Source organism: Coturnix japonica, chromosome Z (assembly GCF_001577835.2).
Source record: "Coturnix japonica isolate 7356 chromosome Z, Coturnix japonica 2.1, whole genome shotgun sequence".
NCBI classification, from domain to species: Eukaryota; Metazoa; Chordata; class Aves; order Galliformes; family Phasianidae; genus Coturnix; species Coturnix japonica.
In genome coordinates, this window is record NC_029547.1 from 31,295,666 (window position 1) to 31,315,487 (window position 19,822).

The following is a 19,822-nucleotide window of genomic DNA, read 5'->3' on the forward strand; positions in this document are numbered from 1 at the left end:
GGAAGGAAGGAAGGAAGGAGGGAAGGAGGGAAGGAAGGAAAGAAGAGTGGACAATTCTGAAGACACTGTTTCTTAAGCACTCAGTGTACCTAAGATATTATGATGTTCTGCACACAGTAAAATGAATTGCATAAATGTTAGTTTTTAAAACAGAATGCAAAGTAAGATTTAAAAAAACAAAACCAAAAACATTAAGTTTATGATAATCTTGTGTATGAAGGACCAACTATGCATTTTGGGACAAGTCAAGTCCCTGAGGAAAGACTAGTTTGTTCCTGGAGTTTGATGCAGAACACTCTGCGATAAAATGCTCAAGGAGACTGTGATGTATAAAAACACAGCTGAAAGTAAAATAATTATGGTAGCTGTATTGAAAGCAAGGCATAGTTTGAGTTAATAGTGACCAGATCCTGGATCTCATCAAGGTAGCAGGCTTCTTAAAGGGGGAACTCTGACAAGAGAGGAAGCTTTTGAGAGCCTTCAGAAGAGGAAGCTTTTGACTGGATAAGAAGTAATGGCTTGGAGCTGCTCCATGGCAGGGCTTCAGGTTGGTATTAAGAAAAAATTCTTCTTGGAGAGTGTTGTGATCCAATGGCACAGGTTGCCCAGGAAAGTGGTGGGGTCACCTTCCCTGGAGGTTGTCAAGAAATGTGTAGATGTGGTACTGAGGGTTTAATGGGCATGGTGGTGATGGGTTGATGGTTGGACTCAATTCTAGTGGTCTTTTCCACTGTTATGATTCTATGATTCTATTCTCTGATTCAGCAGAGCTCAGAGCAAAACTGTCAGAGACATTTCTTCTGAGAGAGGCCTGGCAGCTGTCCCTGGAAAAGTCAGAGAATGTGCTGGTGGACATTCAGAAGCCATTTGCAGACATATCTGCCTCAGGCTTTCAGGTGGGTTGTTGCTCCTGTAAGAAGTGTTCACTGGGAAATGCAGTTCTGTTGTGGATGCTCAGGTCTGCACATGCACTGCCTCAGCCTGGGATGTGGGCAGGGGGGTTATGACTTGAAGGATCTGAGAGAATCCAGGTGGATCTCTGGCTCCAAGGCAGAGCTGAATGAACAGCTGTATGCGGTCTGTTACAGAGGTGCCATACCACAGCCTAATCTCAGCACAAACAAGGCATGAGCTGTAGGGCTGGAGCAATTGTGCATAGCTTTACCAGGGCTGTCAGCACAACTGCCAGGATGTGGTGTTGTGTCAACTCCAGGTGAAACATTCTAGAAAGAGATGGGATTCAAGTGTGTTAATGGGTTATGTAACAGTGATTTAGGAATTTACAGATTCACTGAGTGCAAGAGATATTTTCACTGGCTGCAAGTGACTTTGCTAGAAACCTTTTAGGCTTATGATGCATGCCTGAATTTGCCAACAGCAACAAAAATAAAGGCTGAGTAGTTGAAACAGCCTGTGTAGGCTGCAGTGCAGGCAGCATGTCTCTCACAAGGGCTGGAGGTAGTTCTGTGTGGCTGTTTCTGGTCCTCTTCTGTCACAACCTCCCTGGATGGTCTGATACTGAAGCCATTTCCACCAGAAGTAAATTTTCTTATGGGCTGAGGAAACTGTATGTATGGTGAATTTACCTTGGACAGCAGGATTTTATTGGGTGGGAAAATGTGTTGCACAACAACTCCTGAAACAAGAGAGAAGGGATATTTGCAAGCCTACTGAACTGGAGGGCAGGGGCCTCAGTCTGTGCTGCACGGGGCTGCCACAGGATGTGATCTGGAGGAGGGAGTGAGGGCACACGTGCTATTGTTCCAGTGACATGGGGCTGCTGGTGGACTTGGCAAGGTCGAGGCAGTAAAGCTGCTGAGGGGCCTGAACTGTGGAGGGCGGGTGAGGAGCCAGGAGATACAGCGAGGGTAAAGGCTGAGAGCAGCAGACGGGAGGCAGGGTCCTGCAGAGACTCAGGGATGGTGGGGTGGGGGCACAGCTCAGGGGTGCTGGTGGCATGGAGCTGAGTCAGGGTAGACGAGGAGGCCTGGGGCAGTGGGAACAGCCCCACAGACAGGGAGGGCAAGGGCTGCACCCACAGCACAATACACCCCAAAAGGGCAGGAGAGGAGGGGAGGGCAGGCCCTGGGGCGGTGGAGCTGGAGGTCGTGCCCTGTGAGGGGAGGTTCAGCCGGGAGAAAGGGCCGCTCCAGGGTACTCGGGGGTGAAGGAGACGCACGCTGCAAGTGATTTGCTGTGAGCTCAGGTCAGGAGGGCGCGGGACGTTGTTGGCTCCAGCCTTGGGGGTTATCGAGCCCCGAAGGCTGGAGCCCAGCACCGGCTGGAGCTGGGCAAGGCTCCAGCGGCTCCCTCCTCTGGCAGTGAGGGTACCCGACGGGGCATGGGCCGCCGAGTGCGCGAGAGGCGAGAGCGTAGCAGCCCATGGCGAAGCACGGCGCAGAACACGGGCTGCTCTCGCGGTGCCCAGGCAGGACGAAGGCAACGTGCGCAGGCCGCAGCGCACAGCCCCGCCGCCCTCCCAGCCGCCCGCAGCAGGTTGCCCCACGCGGCCGCACCGACACTCCCCCCGGAGCCGCCCGCGCCCCCGGGTGGGCTGTGGCCGCTCCCCCCGCCCCTCCCCGCCCTTCCCGCGGCCGAGGTTCCCTCCCCGTGCCCCGCCGGGGTGCGCGGGGCCGCGCTTTGCCCCCGCTGTAGCCCCGGGCTGAGCGCGGCCGCGCCCCCGCGCTCCCTTCTTCCCTCTCGTTCTCCCGCCCCGCCGCCGCCAGCCCTGGCTGCCCGGCGCAGAAGATGCTGCGGCTGTGCCTGCTCGCCCTGCACGGTAAGCGGGGCCGCGGGGGAGGTGCTGTCCGGGCGGCGGCGGCACTCAGCCCGGGGTCCCCGCGCACACTGTAGGGGCCGTATCCGTGACCGGGCTCGCTTTGTCCCCGCAGCTCTCCGGCTGGCCCGGGCCGCGCCGCTCTCGCCTGGGTCCTGCGCCTTTGAGGACAGCGCCTGTGGCTACGAGTGGGACTACGCGCATCTGCCCTGGGCGCTGCACGGCGAAGGTAAGTGCGCTGCGAGCCTGAGCGTGCGGAGCTGCCGAACCTCCCCCAGAGCCCCGGCCACACTCTGTGTCACCTCACACCGGTGCCTGCCGGTCGCCTCTCGGGCGCTGCTGTCCACCTTTCCCCGCACGGGTTCCTCCACACAGGTTTCTTTCTGCAGGAAGCCCCAGGAGCCTCCTCCTTTCATTTTCCTTTGGGCAGGTCTGCTGTGGGAAATGTATGCTCTTCTTAGAAAAGCACTCATCTGTCATATTCGTGCTATGCAGAATTGCTTTTTCCTAACAATATTCTGGATCCAACTCAAGAAATTCGTGTGTTTTCAGTATAGAAGATCATCTGTGAACTATCTTCTTCTGTTTTGTGATACCTACAGTTCAGATAGAAACAAAGGTGTTCACATTTGATAAGCTGTACTAGACTTTATTAAGACTGACTGCCATTCAAAGAAACAAAATTCAGTAACAATATGGAAGTTTCCTGTGACTGTTATTCCCATCTGCCAAGTTTTAGTGTTAGAGTGAATATGAATGGAAGAAAAACAGAAATACAATGTAGTTATACATGTGCATTCAAAAACTATTATTATCTTTGATTGCATTATGGTCGTAATGTCATTCATACAGTGAAAGTTGTGTTCATGTGATAAAAGGGACTGTGAGTTTCAGCATCTTAGCATCTTAGCTTCAAAGCAGGCAGCAAGAATAACAACTTGAGTATCGGTACGAAGAGACAAATAGCCTTCATCATTCCTCATCAGTGCACCGTTAAAAATAGGAAGGTGTAATTCATTGTGCCACCCATCACCCAGCTTATAATGAAGCTTATAATGTTTTTAACGCAGCAAGGTAAGCCACCATAACCATTAATTTTCACATTAATTGTCGAGGCTTGGGAGTGCCCAGAGCACTGAGTTAGAGCAGGCTGGGAGAATGTAACGATTTATCATAAAAATGATTTATTCTTCTAATTTATTTGAATATGCATAGATTCTCCTGTATTTTTGAAGATACTGGTGCAAATCTAGTGACCATTTGCTGTGCCCTGTAGCAGGCTGCCAGGCTGGGAAGCAGCACTTCCCCTCTGTGATTTATGGGCAGCACATGGCAGGAGCACTGATTCACTCTCCAGGAACTGTGTGGTGCCAGGAGTTGCATTTGCAGAGGTGGCAGAGCAAAGCATTGTGCCCATCCATGCCACAGTACTTCCAGAAACAGGGAAGTTTTATCAGATTGGAATCGGCAGTAGTTGGTATTCTTTGGCTCTGCAGAACAGTATTTTAGATGTAGTTTGTGTCTTGCATGCCAGTGGCTAGTACAGCTGCTTAGCTTCTGTTGTAGATCTTGCTTTTTCAGAGATGTGTAACTAAAGTGGGAGGATATGTGGTATACCAGTACCCTCAGTCAGTGTAGTTCTGTCAGCATTTCCATTGTAGCCCTCACCCCCTATTTTTCTTTCCTGCACTCTGCAGTTTAGTCAGAGTAAGTCACTCCATACAAACACTCTGCATGCAGGTTACAATCCTCTCAGGAATTGCATTCACAGGATTGTGAAAGCTACATCTGGTTGACAGTAGGTCATCCAAATCTACATGGCACATGTGCCACAAATCCATCTTCTGTAGATGCTTCTTACAAAGTAAAACTGCTTCTGGCTTTAGTACCAAGCTCTGGGATTTGCAAGTCATTGTGTGTGCACATAATTTGTTGGTATAACAGAGGAAATTAGGAATGAGAGTGGCAGCCTAACTTGAATTATTCCACGTCTGTGTGCACTACTTCAAAATTTGTTATTACTTTAAAATGTTATTTGGAATATAGTTGTATCTGACTTGCAGTGTAAGTTGTTGTGTCTTATAAATCTTTTGGTGGTGTGGTCCTGTGCCAAACCGTCAAGATGATGTAAATATAACTAAAACCCTGTCCAGAAATTTCCACTCCATACTTGAAAGTTTTCTTCCCTGTTGCCAAGGAAGCCAGTATCTTCTGAAGGGCCAGATGCAGATGGGAAGTACGAGGCTGAATTTTACTTCTGTTTACAGCTGTGCATTCTCACTTGAACTGGTAGATTTCTAAGGTTCAGCTGCTTTTTAAAAATAGATGTGGCTTCTTTTTAATATTCTGGTAGTACTGCAAGAAGAGCTATATCATGTGTTTATACTTTTTATAATAGAAAGATTTTGATTTTTTTTTTTTTTTAATCACTGTAATTGCCTACAACATTTTAATCTGCAAAAAGACAACCAAAAGAAAACACTCAATACTAGCAAGGGTAGCTGTTCTGATATGCTCAAGAGTGCAACAGATGAATCTGTGTCTGTACAATGGACACAGTAAGCAAATAATCTTCAAGTGCCTTGGTAGTACAGGTAAGCCAACATGTCAGCGTTCTCTAGATTCAGAGGTGTAGGCATTGCTTCTGTTCTAGGATGAATATCCCAGCATTCATGAGGCCTCTGAAAAGGAAATCTATGTAAAAAAAAAACAAACAAAACCAAACTCCAGATACATTGTAAGACAACAATCAAGCTCATTGGACTCTATTAACTGATGAGAAATTGAGAAAAGAGATATGTATTCATCACTACTGTGGTATTTTAAGACAGCTGAGGATCTGAAATACTATGTTATTTAGCACTAACATTGGTGGGTAAATTTAGCATGAGTTCATGCCCAGTTATTTTGGGGTATACAGCTTTGCAGATGCCAGTTTCCACAGGAATGTACTTCTATGTCAGCATTAGTAATGTGTTGTGAATGAAAGACATAGTTAATTTTTATACATAGTGTAAAACTTCATATGATGAGATCTCATTGAATAATCTTGAGGATTTGTTGAAGTAGATCAAATATTATTTCAGGAGGATCATGTCCTCTGTAAATATAGCGATCTTCTTTACTAAGCAGAAGATAATTTACTTTCCTTATACACTAAAGCAAAGGAAGACACTGCATGTAATAGGCAGTTATTCTGAGTAGTGGATCCACCTGAATTGAGAGTAAGAAACACTGTCTTCAGTCAGTTGCAGTCGTTCTACCTTTTTTGCTTTCCTCTCAGCCCTGTCCAGCACATAGCCATCCATAACCTGACACAACAATATTGTAAATGAGTTTCATTAGACGCAATAACTATGACATGTCTTTTTTGTGACTCTGGAAAATCTGTTTACATTCCTTGCCAAGAATAGCTGCATAGCATTTTGTGTGCCTGTGTTTGTGGGTATGTTTTATTCTCAGTCACTTGTCATTTTAATGGAGACTTCTTGCTTAATAAAGCAAGAAGTGATATGTGTTTGGGTTGTCAACTCAAATTTGCCCCAGTGAAGTTTGTGTTGTATCTGTTTGCTTGGATTTAAGCACTAGGTAAGAAATGTGTTTGTTACTCCTGAAAACTGTAGGGATTAGTGTTCTTTTATCTTAGCAGTGTGCACTGAAAAACAGATGTCAAATGTGCCCATGCACTACCAGCTGCAGTGAACATGGAGATATTTTAGTAGCAGTATCAGTAGATTGACTCTATCACCTTTCCTGCTCTGCAGAGTGTTGTCAGACAGCTTTCAGTGTTGACCTGTGTGGGTCACTGAAAGTGATGCCTCAAATTTATTTTCGTGGAAACTACAACAGATACAAAGAGCATACCAACACTATTTGGTAAATTTGTAACTTCAAACACTGTATTTCAACATAGACTCCACCATGAGCTATACATTTTCCCCAGTGATGAACGAGAGACTACATGCTGTGCTCATAAAAATCTGTACTGGCAGAGATGACCCACTGTTTTACAGCTGCAGTAGTGATTGCATTGCTGCTTGGACAGTGTTGCCCATTTAGTCCATCTTTCATTGGCCCAGACAGTTGGAAGTCAAGAGGTACCAGATCTGGACTGTGTGTGTGGTAGGAAAGTTCAACCAAGACTGGCAACATAATCTCTGGTCTTCAAACTGGCCGGTAGTTTGGTGTTACTGTGTTGCAAGAGAAAGGTTCCTGTTCTTGGTCCTGTCTCCCCTGGTTTGTATCTTCAGCTCAGTCGGTGCCATGATGTAACTGTCAGAGCTGATGGCTTATTTGGGTTGCAGGAAATCCAGAAGGATCACCCCTTTCCTATCCCAAAAGATCATGCACATCATTTTACCTGCAAAAGAGTATGTCTTGAGCTTTTACTTTGATGGGGAATTTAGATGTCACCACTCCATGGACTGCTGTTTTGACTCTAGTTCATAGCAGTGACACCATGTCTCATCACCAGTACTGAGACAATGCAGGAAGCTGTCACCTTCAGTTTCATATTGGTTCAATAGGTCCTGACAAACTTTCATGTAGTGTTCTTTCTCTTCCTGTGTGAGCATTTGTGCAACCCACTTGATGGAAACCTTATGATATTCCAGCGTTGCTGCCTTCGTTTCCAACACATTGAGGCCAATCTAATGCTCAGCTTTTCTCACAGTTCCCTGGTTGTAATCTGCCAATTTGCACAGATGGGCTGATTGAGGCACTCTTAATTTAATGGTGTAATGGCTGTTCATGGCCATCTGGAACATGGCTTGTCTTTCAAGTTGCTGTCACCACTGCTGAAAAACACTACACATCACCTCACCATGCTCACATCCATTGCTTGGTCTCCATAAATGTTCAGCAAGTGCCAGTAAATGTCAGTGGGTGCCATTTTTTTCCACATGGAGGAATTCAGTGACATACCTTTGCTCCATAACACACTTCCATGTCCAACGCCATTGTCAGACTGCCCCTCTGCTGCCGTCTATTACACATCAATGAAATATAATGGAATACTGGTGGGAAGATTCAACTTCTGCTGCCTTACCACCAACATTCACCTCTGATGTCATGGGCAAACACGATAAAATAGGGGCATTACTCTCAGAACAGTCCTTGTAGAATAAGTTATGTGGCACTGAAGTGCTGAAGCTATAACTGCTAGTTCATGCGGCTGTTCATCTGGCTCTTTTGTGCTAAATGTGCAATTCTGTGTGTTGCTTTCCTCCTAAAATTCTGGAACTTTGTGTAACTTAATATCTCATGTCTCAATTGATATATTTTTAGTATTAAGCTCCCTTTGAGTACTGGAAAGAATCGGTGAGATCTCTCCAGAGCCTTCCCTGGACTACCTCACCTCCCTCATCCTTTCTTTGTAAGAGAGGTGCTGCAGCCCTCTGGTCATCTTTGTGGCCCTTCTCTAGAACCACTCCAACAGCTCCTCATCTGTTTTGAACTTGGGGCCCCATGCTTGGACTCAGTACCTTGATGGGGTCTCACAAGGGCAGAACAGAGAGGGACAGTCACTTCCCTCTCCCTGCTGTGCACCCCTCTTCCGATGTAGACCAGGATGCAGTTGGCCTTACAGGCAGTGAGCACACACTGCTGATTCATGTCCAGCTTTTTGTCCATCAGGACCCCCAAGTCCTTCTCTGCAGGCCTGCTCTCAATGAGTCCTTCTACTAATCTATACATCTCTGGGATTGTCCAAACTCAAGTGTGACACTTTGCACTTGGCCTTGTTGAATCTCCTTAGGTTACCACAGGTCAACTTCTCCAGCTTTCCTATGTGCCTCTGGATGGTATCTCTTCCTTCTTTTGTACCAAGTACACCACTCAGATTGGTGCAGTCAACAAACTTCCTAATAATACATTCTATGCCACTGTCTGAATTGTGGATGAGATGTTGAAAGGATTGGTCACAGTACAAACTGTGCTGGGTGACACCACTCAGCACTGGCCTCCAGCTAGATCTAGAGGTGTTGACTACAGCTCTCTGACTGTGACCATCAAGCCAGTTCTTAATTCTTGGAAGAGTCTAGCCTTCAGATCTCTCCAATTTAGTGATAAGGATGTGGTGCGGAAGTATGTCAAAGGCCTTGCAGAAATCCAAGTAGATGTCATCAGTTGCCCTTCCTTTGTCCATCAGCACCATTGCTCCTCAGAGAAGGCTACCACCAGATTGGTCAGGCATGATCTGCTCTTGCTGAAGCCATGCTAGCTATTTTGGATCCCTTCCTGGTCTTCTATTTGCCTTCATATAGCTTCCAGGAGGCTCTGTTCTGTAATCTTCCCAGGTACTAATGTGAGGCTCACTGACTTGTAGTTATCTTGGTCTTTCTTTCTCACTTAGTTAAAAATGGGAGTGATATTTCCCTTTTTCCACTCACCAGGGACTTTGCCTGACAGACTTCTCAAGTATTACTGAAAGTGGCTTGGTGACCAGATCAGCCACTTCTTCAGGGCCTTGGGATGCGTGTCATTGGGTACCATAAACTTGTCCATGTTCAGTCTCATGTTGCTATCTCTGACTTGTTCTAACTTCACTAACTATAGTGTCAGGAAATGAAAGTTTGCCTTTTGGAACATACTTATCATGTTACTTGCCATGCTTACTATATTTATCATAGTTTAAAATGGTTTGAAAGTGGAACAAAATTTCAAGAGACAGAATGCTATCCTAGGACATCAATAACTAAGGAACAAGGGCAGCAGTGTACAGAACCTCTTATCTAGATGTAGCTTGTGCAGCTGTGCTATTCTACTAAAAACTGACTTATTTTTATATAAGCTTTGTTATCTTGAATGCTGTGTCAATTTTGTTATAATTTGTGGAGTATTGAAGCAGGTAATCAGTAGTGATCCTATATCTTGCCATTCAGCAAATGCAGCATCTGATATGTACACTCTCTTGCTCAGTTATGCATATATATATATATATGTACTCTCTCTGCTCCTTTGGCAGATATATTAGCATATCATTAGTCTGTTTTCTTCACGTCTACTGGTAGTACTTTCCTATATATAAAACAGTATAGAATTTTAAAACATCTCTGTAAATGTAATATAATATCACTGGCTCTATAGAACCCTCAGATAAGACAAATATTCTTATGTGTTCATGGTAGCTGTGTAATTGGAAGAAAAATAGCGAGTAATATAGAGAGTTTTGCACAACTTTGTACCTGACCACAGCAGAACCAAGTTAGTGTACCACATACTAGCTCATTGGCAAAGTTTACAGCTGATAGTTCTGCCCTTCTTTGTGAGTTAATTTTTGGGTTTTCCCTAAGTGTACCCTGGGTATTTGTTCACCGAGTACCCCAGTGCAGAGTGGAGAAGCCATGAGACTGGGTGCCTAGTCTGTTTTACATTGAGCTGATACCTGAAATATTTGTTTTTCTTTCCAAAAATAATTGCATTTTGAGTAACAGCTCTCCTCCACAGGAAGAGAAAGAGGAGAAAAAACAACAACAACAAAAAGACTTACTTTTTCATACATCCTTTCATACACTGAGAGTGTCTTGTACTTATTTCTCCTTTGCCTCTGATGCCAAGGCTCCTGTGCATTACATTTTCACGGAATCACAGAATTGTAGGGGTTGGAAGGGACCTCTAGAGATCATCGAGTCCAACCCCCCTGCCAAAGCTAAGCTACTGCTCAGCTGCGTCTCTTGTGTTTGAGTTAGCTTGCCTTTCTTTTGCAGTTTTCTTGTTCAGACTACCAACAGCTTAATAATACTACATATTCTACTATGTTGGTTTCAGCTTTGTCCCAGCCTTACCCTTGTCTTGTTGACATGAGTAGGACATCTGACATTGTGCTTGCTCAAGTATAACTTCCTGTTCTTGGCTTCAGGGTAGACATTTATATTGGATTATGTCTTAATTATGGTGATTAGCTCACTTTTTGCTCAGCTTGTGCTAAAAGATGGCCAAGTGCACTTTGCATTCACAGAGGGCTTCATCAGCAGCTGGCTGTGTCTGAGACTGCTGATAAGTCTTGGCTTTCAATTTGCACTGGAGAACAAACAAATCCTAAGTTATTATCAGTGAATCACTGCATAAGAGATGAGTTTCAAAGCATTCCTCCTCCTTCACAGGGCAGAAATGTCTTCAGAAGTGTATTTTCACTTACAGCTGCTAGTGATTCAGCACTTACAGAATCAACACACTATTTTCGTGCATTTTACACAGGGCTGTGGAAGATGGAGAGGGCAGTTTTAAAAATTCCTGTCTGAATGTACCTGCGACCACTCACAGTGGATTGGACTTAATATCTTGTAAACAACTGAAAATAGGCAATTTACCACAAGAATTTGAACAACCCCTTCAAAAAACTAGCAATTGTGTGAGTCAAAAGAGTGTTTGGAGCAGGTGGTGGAGGTTAAATTGGCTCAATCAAACAAGCTGTTGACGTGCTACCCCAGAGGAAAACTGATTCCCTCCAAGTAACAAAGTTTATAATTCAAGGATGAAACACCCTCTACTACTGATGCAGCACCATAAACTACATTTACTAGAAAATGGATTGCAGCTTCACATATGCCAGCTGTGCACTACGGACATGAAAAACTAGCTATGAATCTGTAGCAGTCACTCTATATAAGACTTCAGCTCATACGGACATATCCTGAGCTAGCTTTGAGTTATCATGGAATTGTATGTGCTGGTTGCATTTGTACAACCTGTCCAGAAAGACCAGTGTTGCACCTTGGCAAGGTGACTATGCCCCAAGTCTGTATGAGCCTGTGTCAGGCAAATACTGAAGAGAGAGGTGATTTGTGCCTGAAATGACAGCTACTGTGGCTGACTGATGGAAGGATAGTGACTGAGGTTAAGAGATTAGTCCAGCATTGTGCTGTTTTCTTCTCCATTAACGGGAATATGTTAATATGAATATATATAGCCAATGTAACTCCAGTCTCCAAAAAGGGCAAGAAGATCTTGGAAACTACAGGCCAGTCAGCCTCACCTTCATCCCTGCAAAGGTGATGGAACAACTTGTTCTGGATGCCCTCTCCAAGCAGCTGAAAGAAGTTTATCAGGAGTAGTCAGTATGGGTTAACCAAGGGGAAATCATGCTTGACCAACCTGGTAGCTTTCTGTGATGTCATACTGTCTGGGTAGATGGGGGAAGAGCAGTGGATGTTGTGTACCTTGACTTCAGCAAGGTGTCTGACACTGTCACACGACATCCTTGTTATAAAATGTCATGGAGTTATTTCTAGATCTGAGTCCATGGTAGGGGCAAAAAAGCCCAGAGGGAGACAAAAGCCCCGGTGGTGCAAGTGGTAGGAATGCCACATTGCAACACCGGAGGCCCTGGGTTCGAATCCCCCCTGTGGCGCAAGTGGTAGAAGTGCCACTCTGCTACACAGGAGGCTCGAATCCCGGGGGGTTGGACTTGATGATCTCTAAGGTCCCTTCCAACCCGCACGATACTATGATACTATGATGATATGAAAAGGGAGGGAAAAAAACAAACTATCCTTTTAGCCCATGGCCCATGAGGCAGGGCACGTTGCAGGACATGTGTTCTAGGAGAGGGGGGGATGTGGAAAGATTGGGACATAGTAGATGGGCCTGAAAAAAGAAACAGAGCAACAGCAACGATCTGAGGAGGAATGGTAATTTACTAAATCCAACAAAATCAAACAAAATGAGAGAGACAAGAGTGTCCAAAAATGCAAGGTTTTACGCTAGCAGACTGCAGGGGAAGCACGTGCTTTTCTTCGCAGCAAACTGAGAGAGCAGCTGGTGTCCTGCCAGGAGCTCCACCTTTCTTCCTCTGCGTGCCAGGTCCTATGGGAATACCATTTCTCCCCTCCCATCTGAGGACCCAGAATGCCCAAAAAAGGCAGTGCAGTGAACCAGAACACTGACTCTTTAACTCCCACTGTTTTATGTGATGTTCTGATGTGGAATACCGACAACAAAAATCACAAAACCACAACATAAAACTTAGAAAGTGAGGTGGACTAAGGACTATTTGACTGGCAGCGCTCTGAGGGTTGTCATCTGTGGTGCGGAATCTGGTTGGAGGCCTGTAACCAGTGATGTTACTCAGGGATGTGTGCTGGATTTGGTTCAGTGTCTTCACCCATGACCTGGATGATGGGATAGACTAATCTCAGCAAGTTTGCTGATGATACAAAGCTGGGAGGAGTGGCTGGCACACTGGAAGGCAGTGCTACCATTCAACAAGACCTGGACATACTGGAGAGTTGGGTCCATAGGAATCTGATGAGCTTTAACAAGAGCAAGTTTAGAGTTTTGCATCTTGAGAGGAATAACTGCATGCATCAGAACAGATTAGTGGGTGACCTGCTGGAGATGAGCTTTGTGGAGAAGGACATGGGTGTCCTGGTGGACAAATTAACCATGAACCAGCAGTGTGCCCTTGTGGCCAAGAAGGCTAATGGTATCCTGGGTTGCATTAAAACAAGCATAGCTAGCAGGTTGAGGGAGATAATCCTTCCTTTTACTCTGGCCTGGTGAGGCCACATTTAGACTGCTATGTCCAGTCTGGGCTCCCCAGTTCAGAAAAACAGGGATCTCCTAGATGGAGCCCAGCAGAAGGCCACAAAGATGATGAAGGGACTGGAGCATCTCCCATATGAGGAAGGGCTGAGTGACCTGGGTCTGTTCAGCCTCAGTAAAAGAAGACTGAGGGCGGAACTGGGTAATGTTTACAATAATCTACAGGGAGCTGGGGTGGCCAATGGATGAGGCCAGGCTCTTCTTAATGGTGTGTGACAGGACAAGGAGGAATGGCCTAAAACTTATATGTGGAAGAATGTCTTCACTTCTTTAAGAGTGACAGAGCACTGGAACAGGTTGCACATAGAGGTTGTAGAGTCTCCTTCTGTGGAGAGATTCAAGACCTGTCTGGATGCCTACCTGTGCAACCTATTGTAGGGCTCCTGCCTTAGCAGCAGTGCGGGATTTGGTGATCTCTTGTGGTCCCTTTCAAGCCCTGTGATCCTGTAATATATTTTCAGCTTATTGTATACACAGGACGGATGTGGACCTTATTGTTGAAGTTAGCTAAAATGCTTCTATAAACCTGCAATATCATGTGCTGAAAACAGCTAGAAGTGTCTTCAATTTTATGCAAAATGAAAGATTTGAAGGATTTGAACTGAGGTTTCTTTCTAGCAATTTCAGGGTACATGCGGAGCATGAATTTTTATGTATAGGCAGTGAATGAAACTGCTGACAGATAGTCTAACCCACTTTGTGGTCATTGAGCTTACTGCTCTGCATAGGTAATTATCCTGAAAAAGGAGAGCCAGCTGTTCACCAGTTTGTTTTTCTGAGGGAAGTGGAAGAGTGACTGTCTATTTCCACAATAAATTGTGGAGCGTGGGTCAAGATGTGTACTGAGTGCAGGAAAAAAGTTCATGCTTACATGGAAGGGTGACCACAGTTGTCTTAAAAGCATTTTTGCTAGTAAAAGAATCTTATTTGTTCACTTTGTATATCAGGCTCTGTGCAGAGTTGTAGCAGAATCAGCCTGAAAATGTCCTTATATAGAATGTTACGAATCATAGAATCACAAAATCCTTATTGTTCGCAGGAAATTTTGAAGATCATCTAGTCTGACTCCCCTTCTGTGAACGCAGACATCCGTAGCTCTATCAGGCTGCTCAGAACCTGGACCAGGTTGGCTATGAATGTCTCCAAGAATGAGACTGCATCTCTGGACATCCTGTTCCAGTGCCTCACCACCCTCTCTGTAAAAAATGTTTTTCTTATATCCAACCTAAATCTCCCTTCCTTAAGTCTGAAACCATTCCTCCCTACCCTATCACCACAAACCCTGCTGAAGAATTGTCATAGTTTTATGATATTTTATTATCAGTATTCCACATCATAATATCACGTAGTGCACTGGGAATTAACGAGTTAATGCTCCAGCTCTGGGTACCTGTCCCAGAAGAGAAGAACTACATCTGCTAGAGGACTGTTTGCTGTTCTGTTACCATTTCCACTCAGAGGGAAAGATAAAAACCATTCGCAGATCACAAGACATCCCTTTTTGATCTTCTGGCTCATCTCTGTTGCAGGTGCCGTATCACCTCAGCTTACTTAGAGTAAGGCCTTCAGTTTTCAGACACTCTCTCTCATTTTATTTGATTTATTAGCTTCAATTGTATTATAGTGTGTTATCTTGCGTTCTAATATCTGTCTCATAAATTAGCTTTCCTCCTCAGATTGGTGCCACTGTTCTGTTTTTAGGCCCATCTCCCTACCCCTTCCCTCTTTTTCCCCTTTCCCTTTTCCCAGGATGTAGGTCTTTGTTTCCCTCCCACCCCATTAGTCATGGAACCAGGCTGAACCAGTCCATAAACCATTGACAAGAGTGTCCCCTGCTTTCTTGTAGCTCCCTTTTAGATACTGAAAAGCTGCTATCAGGTCTCCCTGGAGCCTTCTCTCTCTCAGCCTGTCCTTGCAGGAAGGCTGATCCATTCCCTGAAGCATTTTTGTGGCCCTCCTCTGGATGCACTCCAGCAGGTCTCTCCTGTACTGAGGACTCTGCATCTGGACACAGTAATCCAGGTGAGGCCTCACCAGTACAGAGAAGAGTACCTCACCTCCCTCAATCTGCTGGCCGTGCATCTTTTGATGCAGCTGAGGACACTGTTGGCTTTCTGGTCTTTGAGGGTACATTGCTGACTCATGTTCAGCTTCCCATCCACCAGTACCTCCAAGTTGTTTTCAGCAGGGCTGGCCTCAACCCACACGTGAGACCTTGCACTTAATTTTGTTGAATGTTTTGAAGTTCACCGATGCCCTCTTCTCAGGCTGTCTAGTCTGTCTGAATGGCATCCTGTCCCTCAGGCATGTTGACCACACCATGCAGCTTAGTATCATCTGCAAACTTGCTGAAGGTGCACTTGACCCCTCTGTCAGTGTCACTGATGAAGATACTAAAGAGTTATAGGTCCCAGCACTGACTTCTAAGGGACAGCACTTGTCACTGATCTCCATCTACACCTCAAACCACTGACTGCTACTCTGGATTCTGCAGCCAGTCCTTCATCCAGAACCATGCAGGGACATGGCTCAATGGGAACTGTGCAATGGGTTAGGGTTGGACGTGGTGATCTCAGAGGTCTTTTCCAATCTTAACAATTCTATGATGCTATGATATCTTTACAGTCTGTAGAGAGGGATGTTTTGGGTACAGTGTTAAAGGCCTCACTGAAGTGTGACATCAGCGACTCTTCCCTTGTCCATTGATAGAGTTACACTATCTTAGAAGGCAGACAGGTTGGTGAGGCAGGTCTTGCCCTTGATGAAGCCATGCTGCTTCTCCCGTATCACCACCTTGACTTCTTTATGTCTTAGAATAGCTTCCAGGAGGATCTGCTCCACGATCTTTCCTGGCACAAAGTAGAGACTGACAGGTAAGTAGTTCCCAGGGTCATCCTTTTTACCCTTCCTAAAAATAGGTGTTATGTTGCCTTCTTTTCCAGCCACTGGGGACTTTACTGGACTGCTATGACTTTTCAAATATCATTGAGAGAGCCTTGGTGACTGTAATAGCTGATTTGCTTAGGACTCTGGGATCCATTGGGACCCATAGGCTTGTCGATATTCAGATTCCCCAGGTGGACACAAACCTGATTTTTGCTTACAGAGGGAAGGACATTGCTTCCTGAATCCTGTCCTTCTGAACCAATCTTTTGAGGACTCTGTGGCAAGCAGTTATCAGAGATGGAGGCAAAAAAGTCATTGAAAACACTTAAAGAGACTCTGCTCTGACTGTATGCACATTTACTGGACTGCTAAGCAATTTTTCATACTAAAAATGTCAGAAGAACTACAGCAATGTAGTTCATCTCTTTGAAAGGGTAGATAATGGCAGGACAAGGGAAATGGTTTTAAGTTGAAGGAAGGAAGATTTAGGTTGGATGTCAGGGGGAAGCTCTTTACTATGAGAGTGGTGAGGTGCTGGAACAGGCTGCCCAGAGAGGTTGTGGATGCCCTGTCCTTGGAGGTGTTCAAGGCCAAGTTGGATGGGGTCCTGGGCAGCCTGGTCTACTATTAAATAGGGAGGATGACAGCCCTGCCTGTGGTGGGGCGTGTTGGAGATCCTTGAGGTCCCTTCCAACCCAAGCCATTCTATGATTCCATGATCCTATGAAATGGAAATGCAGATTACAGCAGCTCTCATATGCCAAACTATAGTGAGTTTTCAAAGGAAGTCACTCCTCATCTCCAAGATTTTCTCTCTCTCTCTCTCTTTTTTTTTTTTTTTTTTTGGTGTTACATCGTATAAAATGATCAAAACTGTTCTGAGGGTGTGATTGCTGCTTTGTCTAGCACTCAAGTTAGACAAAAGTCAAAGCAGACTTTGGTGTGATAATAGTGTGAACTGGATTAGATGCAAACAATGTCTGGAAGTTAAAGGTTCTAAAAGTTAGTAGAAGCCCTCCTATTTTCTCTGCGAATGAGTATTTCACTGTTTTTGATGATCATTAAAGATCATGTTTTAACACATTTTAAGAATGAATTTCAGACTAACTTTTAGAAACTTTACTAATGATAAGCAGATCAGATGTAGAGATGAATAAACTAAGTTGTCCGTTGTAACCCTCTGACTAATTTGTAGATCTTGGGAGGAAAATGCATTTCCTTTTATAGACCAGTTTTGCATTTTTACAGTTGTTTTATCCAGGCCTTTTTTTTTCCATGATTCAGTAGCTGTAATGAACATGACCCGAGAAACCCACTGTAGAATGTTGTTTGTCAAGAGGTAGGACGAGCATTCTGTCCATAATGCAGGACTCTGAAATATGAAAAGGATGCAAAAATCATTGTATTCACTGAGATTTTAGATCCATCTCTTCACCCCAGTAGAAGATGGTGAGGTTAATGCCTCACTGTGAGAAACAAGGCTAGACTCAAGTATGGGTAGCAATAAGGCTAAGTCACTATCGAGTTAAAGTCTTCAAGGTTACTGCAAGGCTTGTGAGCACTGGGTAGTCCTTTGGGAGCATAGTTGATGTTTTTTGTGCTGTGGTAAACTGAAGAATGCTAATTGTTTTTCAACATGTTGCAGAAAAATCATCAGGTCTTCTGGGCATAGTCTGAGAATAGTAGGGTAGAAGGAAGTCATAAAACCAGGGTCTGCGATGGGAGGGACACAAATTCTTCACTGTGTGGGGTAGGAAGACAGGTCTAAGAGCCGTGGAAAGGCTGAATGGATGTTACATGTTTTTATATAATGTGTCTATCATGTTGTATCATTAAACATCACAGGAGCCTCCCCCCACCAGAGGAGAGAATGTACCTCAGCCTATCAGAATTGAAACCAATGAGTTCTGCCTTAGTTTTTCCATTCTTCAAGTTTTTTTGTTTTTTTTTTTTTTGCAGGAAGATAATCATGTAGTCTGTGGCATATTTTCTTTGGAAATCAGTAATGCTGGCTTTCTTGGGAAGTTATAAATGATGTTATGACTTTTCCTGGACTTTGTTTCCTGTTTTGGATGCTGGCAGATCTTGGATGGCACAGCTTGTTTGTGCTGACTGGATATAATAGTATCGCAGCTAGAAAAATTTGTCTTGCCTTTATATTTTTTTATGCTCTTTGTGTTTCATAAATTTCTTGATTTTCTTAAGTTCATATACACACACATGAATACAGTGCTGGGCATTAAGGGCTTTATGTAGAACATCTGAATGGAGGCAAATAACACAGGAAAAGACAGCCGGAAAAGCTGCTTTATTTTTCTTTGAAGAAAGAGGCATGCCCCTTCTCATAAGGGAGGATAGAATTAATGAGCTTAATCAGTGGGTTCTGTATTTAAAAAATCCTTCTGAAGCAACAGGGACTATTATTACCAGTTTTATTACTACTGATATTTGCAAGACTGTATTCTTAGAGATGTAGTTACAGGGAAAGCAACAAGGGATGGTTATGTAGAAATACACAAATATGTCTTGTGGCATGGCTGCTGCAAATGGACAGTAGAAATGGCCAAACACGCGCTTTACAACTGCTTTCAAAGAGGAAGAAAGATAATTTGTCACTTTGGTGTACTATGGCACTTTATTTTCAAACAGTTTAGAAATACCAAGTCTTGGCTTCTCTTGCTGGAAAACTAACTGGAAACTTAGTGGCTGAAGCTGTGGTGTTATAAGTGGTGAGAAACTGTAGAAGAAAGAAAGAGGGCTTCCCATCTCATTATTCTTTTTGAATACTTTCAGCACCTATTTACATTACATGCATCTGGAAATTTTGAAGGTTTTTATTTTACTGTTGTTTGACTTTAAATAGCTGTAAGTTCCTTATAGAGAAGCTGGTGAATATGAGCTGGGTAAGCATGAGGGATTGAAAACTGCCTGAATTTACAAGCTCAAAGGGTAGTGCTCAGTGGCAAAAATACCAGATGGAGACCAGTAATTAGTACTGTACATGAAGGGTCAATTCTCAGTCTGACTGTTTGCCATCTTTACTAATGATCTGTGTTGGATGGGGTAGAGTGCACCCTCAGCAACTTTGCTGATTGCACAAAAGTGGGGGGAATGTCTGATGTGGCAGAGGGTCATGCTGCCATCCAGAGGGAACTCAACAGCCTGGAAAAAATGGTCTGACAGGAAGCTCATGCAGTTCAACAAGGGGAACTTCATGGGATTAATAACCCTGGGCACCAACAGAGACTGGAGGCTAACCAGCTGGAAGTCAGCATTGCAGAAATAGTCTTTGGGGTCCTGTTGTTGGGGAAGCTTTAGCAAAATATTTCGTCTGCATCTAGTTGGTCTTGGCAGAAGTTTCTGAAAATGAATCTCCTTGTCTGAAAGTGCCATCTTGTAGCTGTGTTTAGTCAAAGTGAGCTGAGTTCATTTAAGGCCAAGGGACAGAGTTGACAGTAATTGGCATCAAAGTTTTGTGTAGTCATCAGGGCAGCAGACGAATTAATGGGTATGGGTTTTGGGTTGCTTTCAGAAGATCAAGATATGTTTAGGCAAGAGGCTAAGGAGATAGAGCTGTGCTGTCTGCTTTGCATCTGTTGTGTAAATAGAGGCCTTTAC

At 44.5% G+C, this 19,822-nt stretch overlaps 1 protein-coding gene across 2 annotated transcripts in view; it reads left to right on the plus strand.

The window, feature by feature from the left end:
- The first annotated feature begins 2,604 nt into the window (after positions 1-2,604).
- The window catches only part of MAMDC2 (MAM domain containing 2), a 60,910-nt gene continuing 43,692 nt past the window's right edge, over positions 2,605-19,822 (plus strand). The window contains exons 1-2 of one of the 2 annotated variants that reach the window (XM_015849147.2): positions 2,605-2,779; positions 2,892-3,005. In XM_015849147.2, coding sequence (XP_015704633.1) covers positions 2,749-2,779; positions 2,892-3,005 — 145 coding nt within the window. In that variant the 5' untranslated portion in view covers positions 2,605-2,748. The remainder of the gene's footprint in view (positions 2,780-2,891; positions 3,006-19,822) is intronic. The other variant, XM_015849145.2, reaches the window with a different exon arrangement.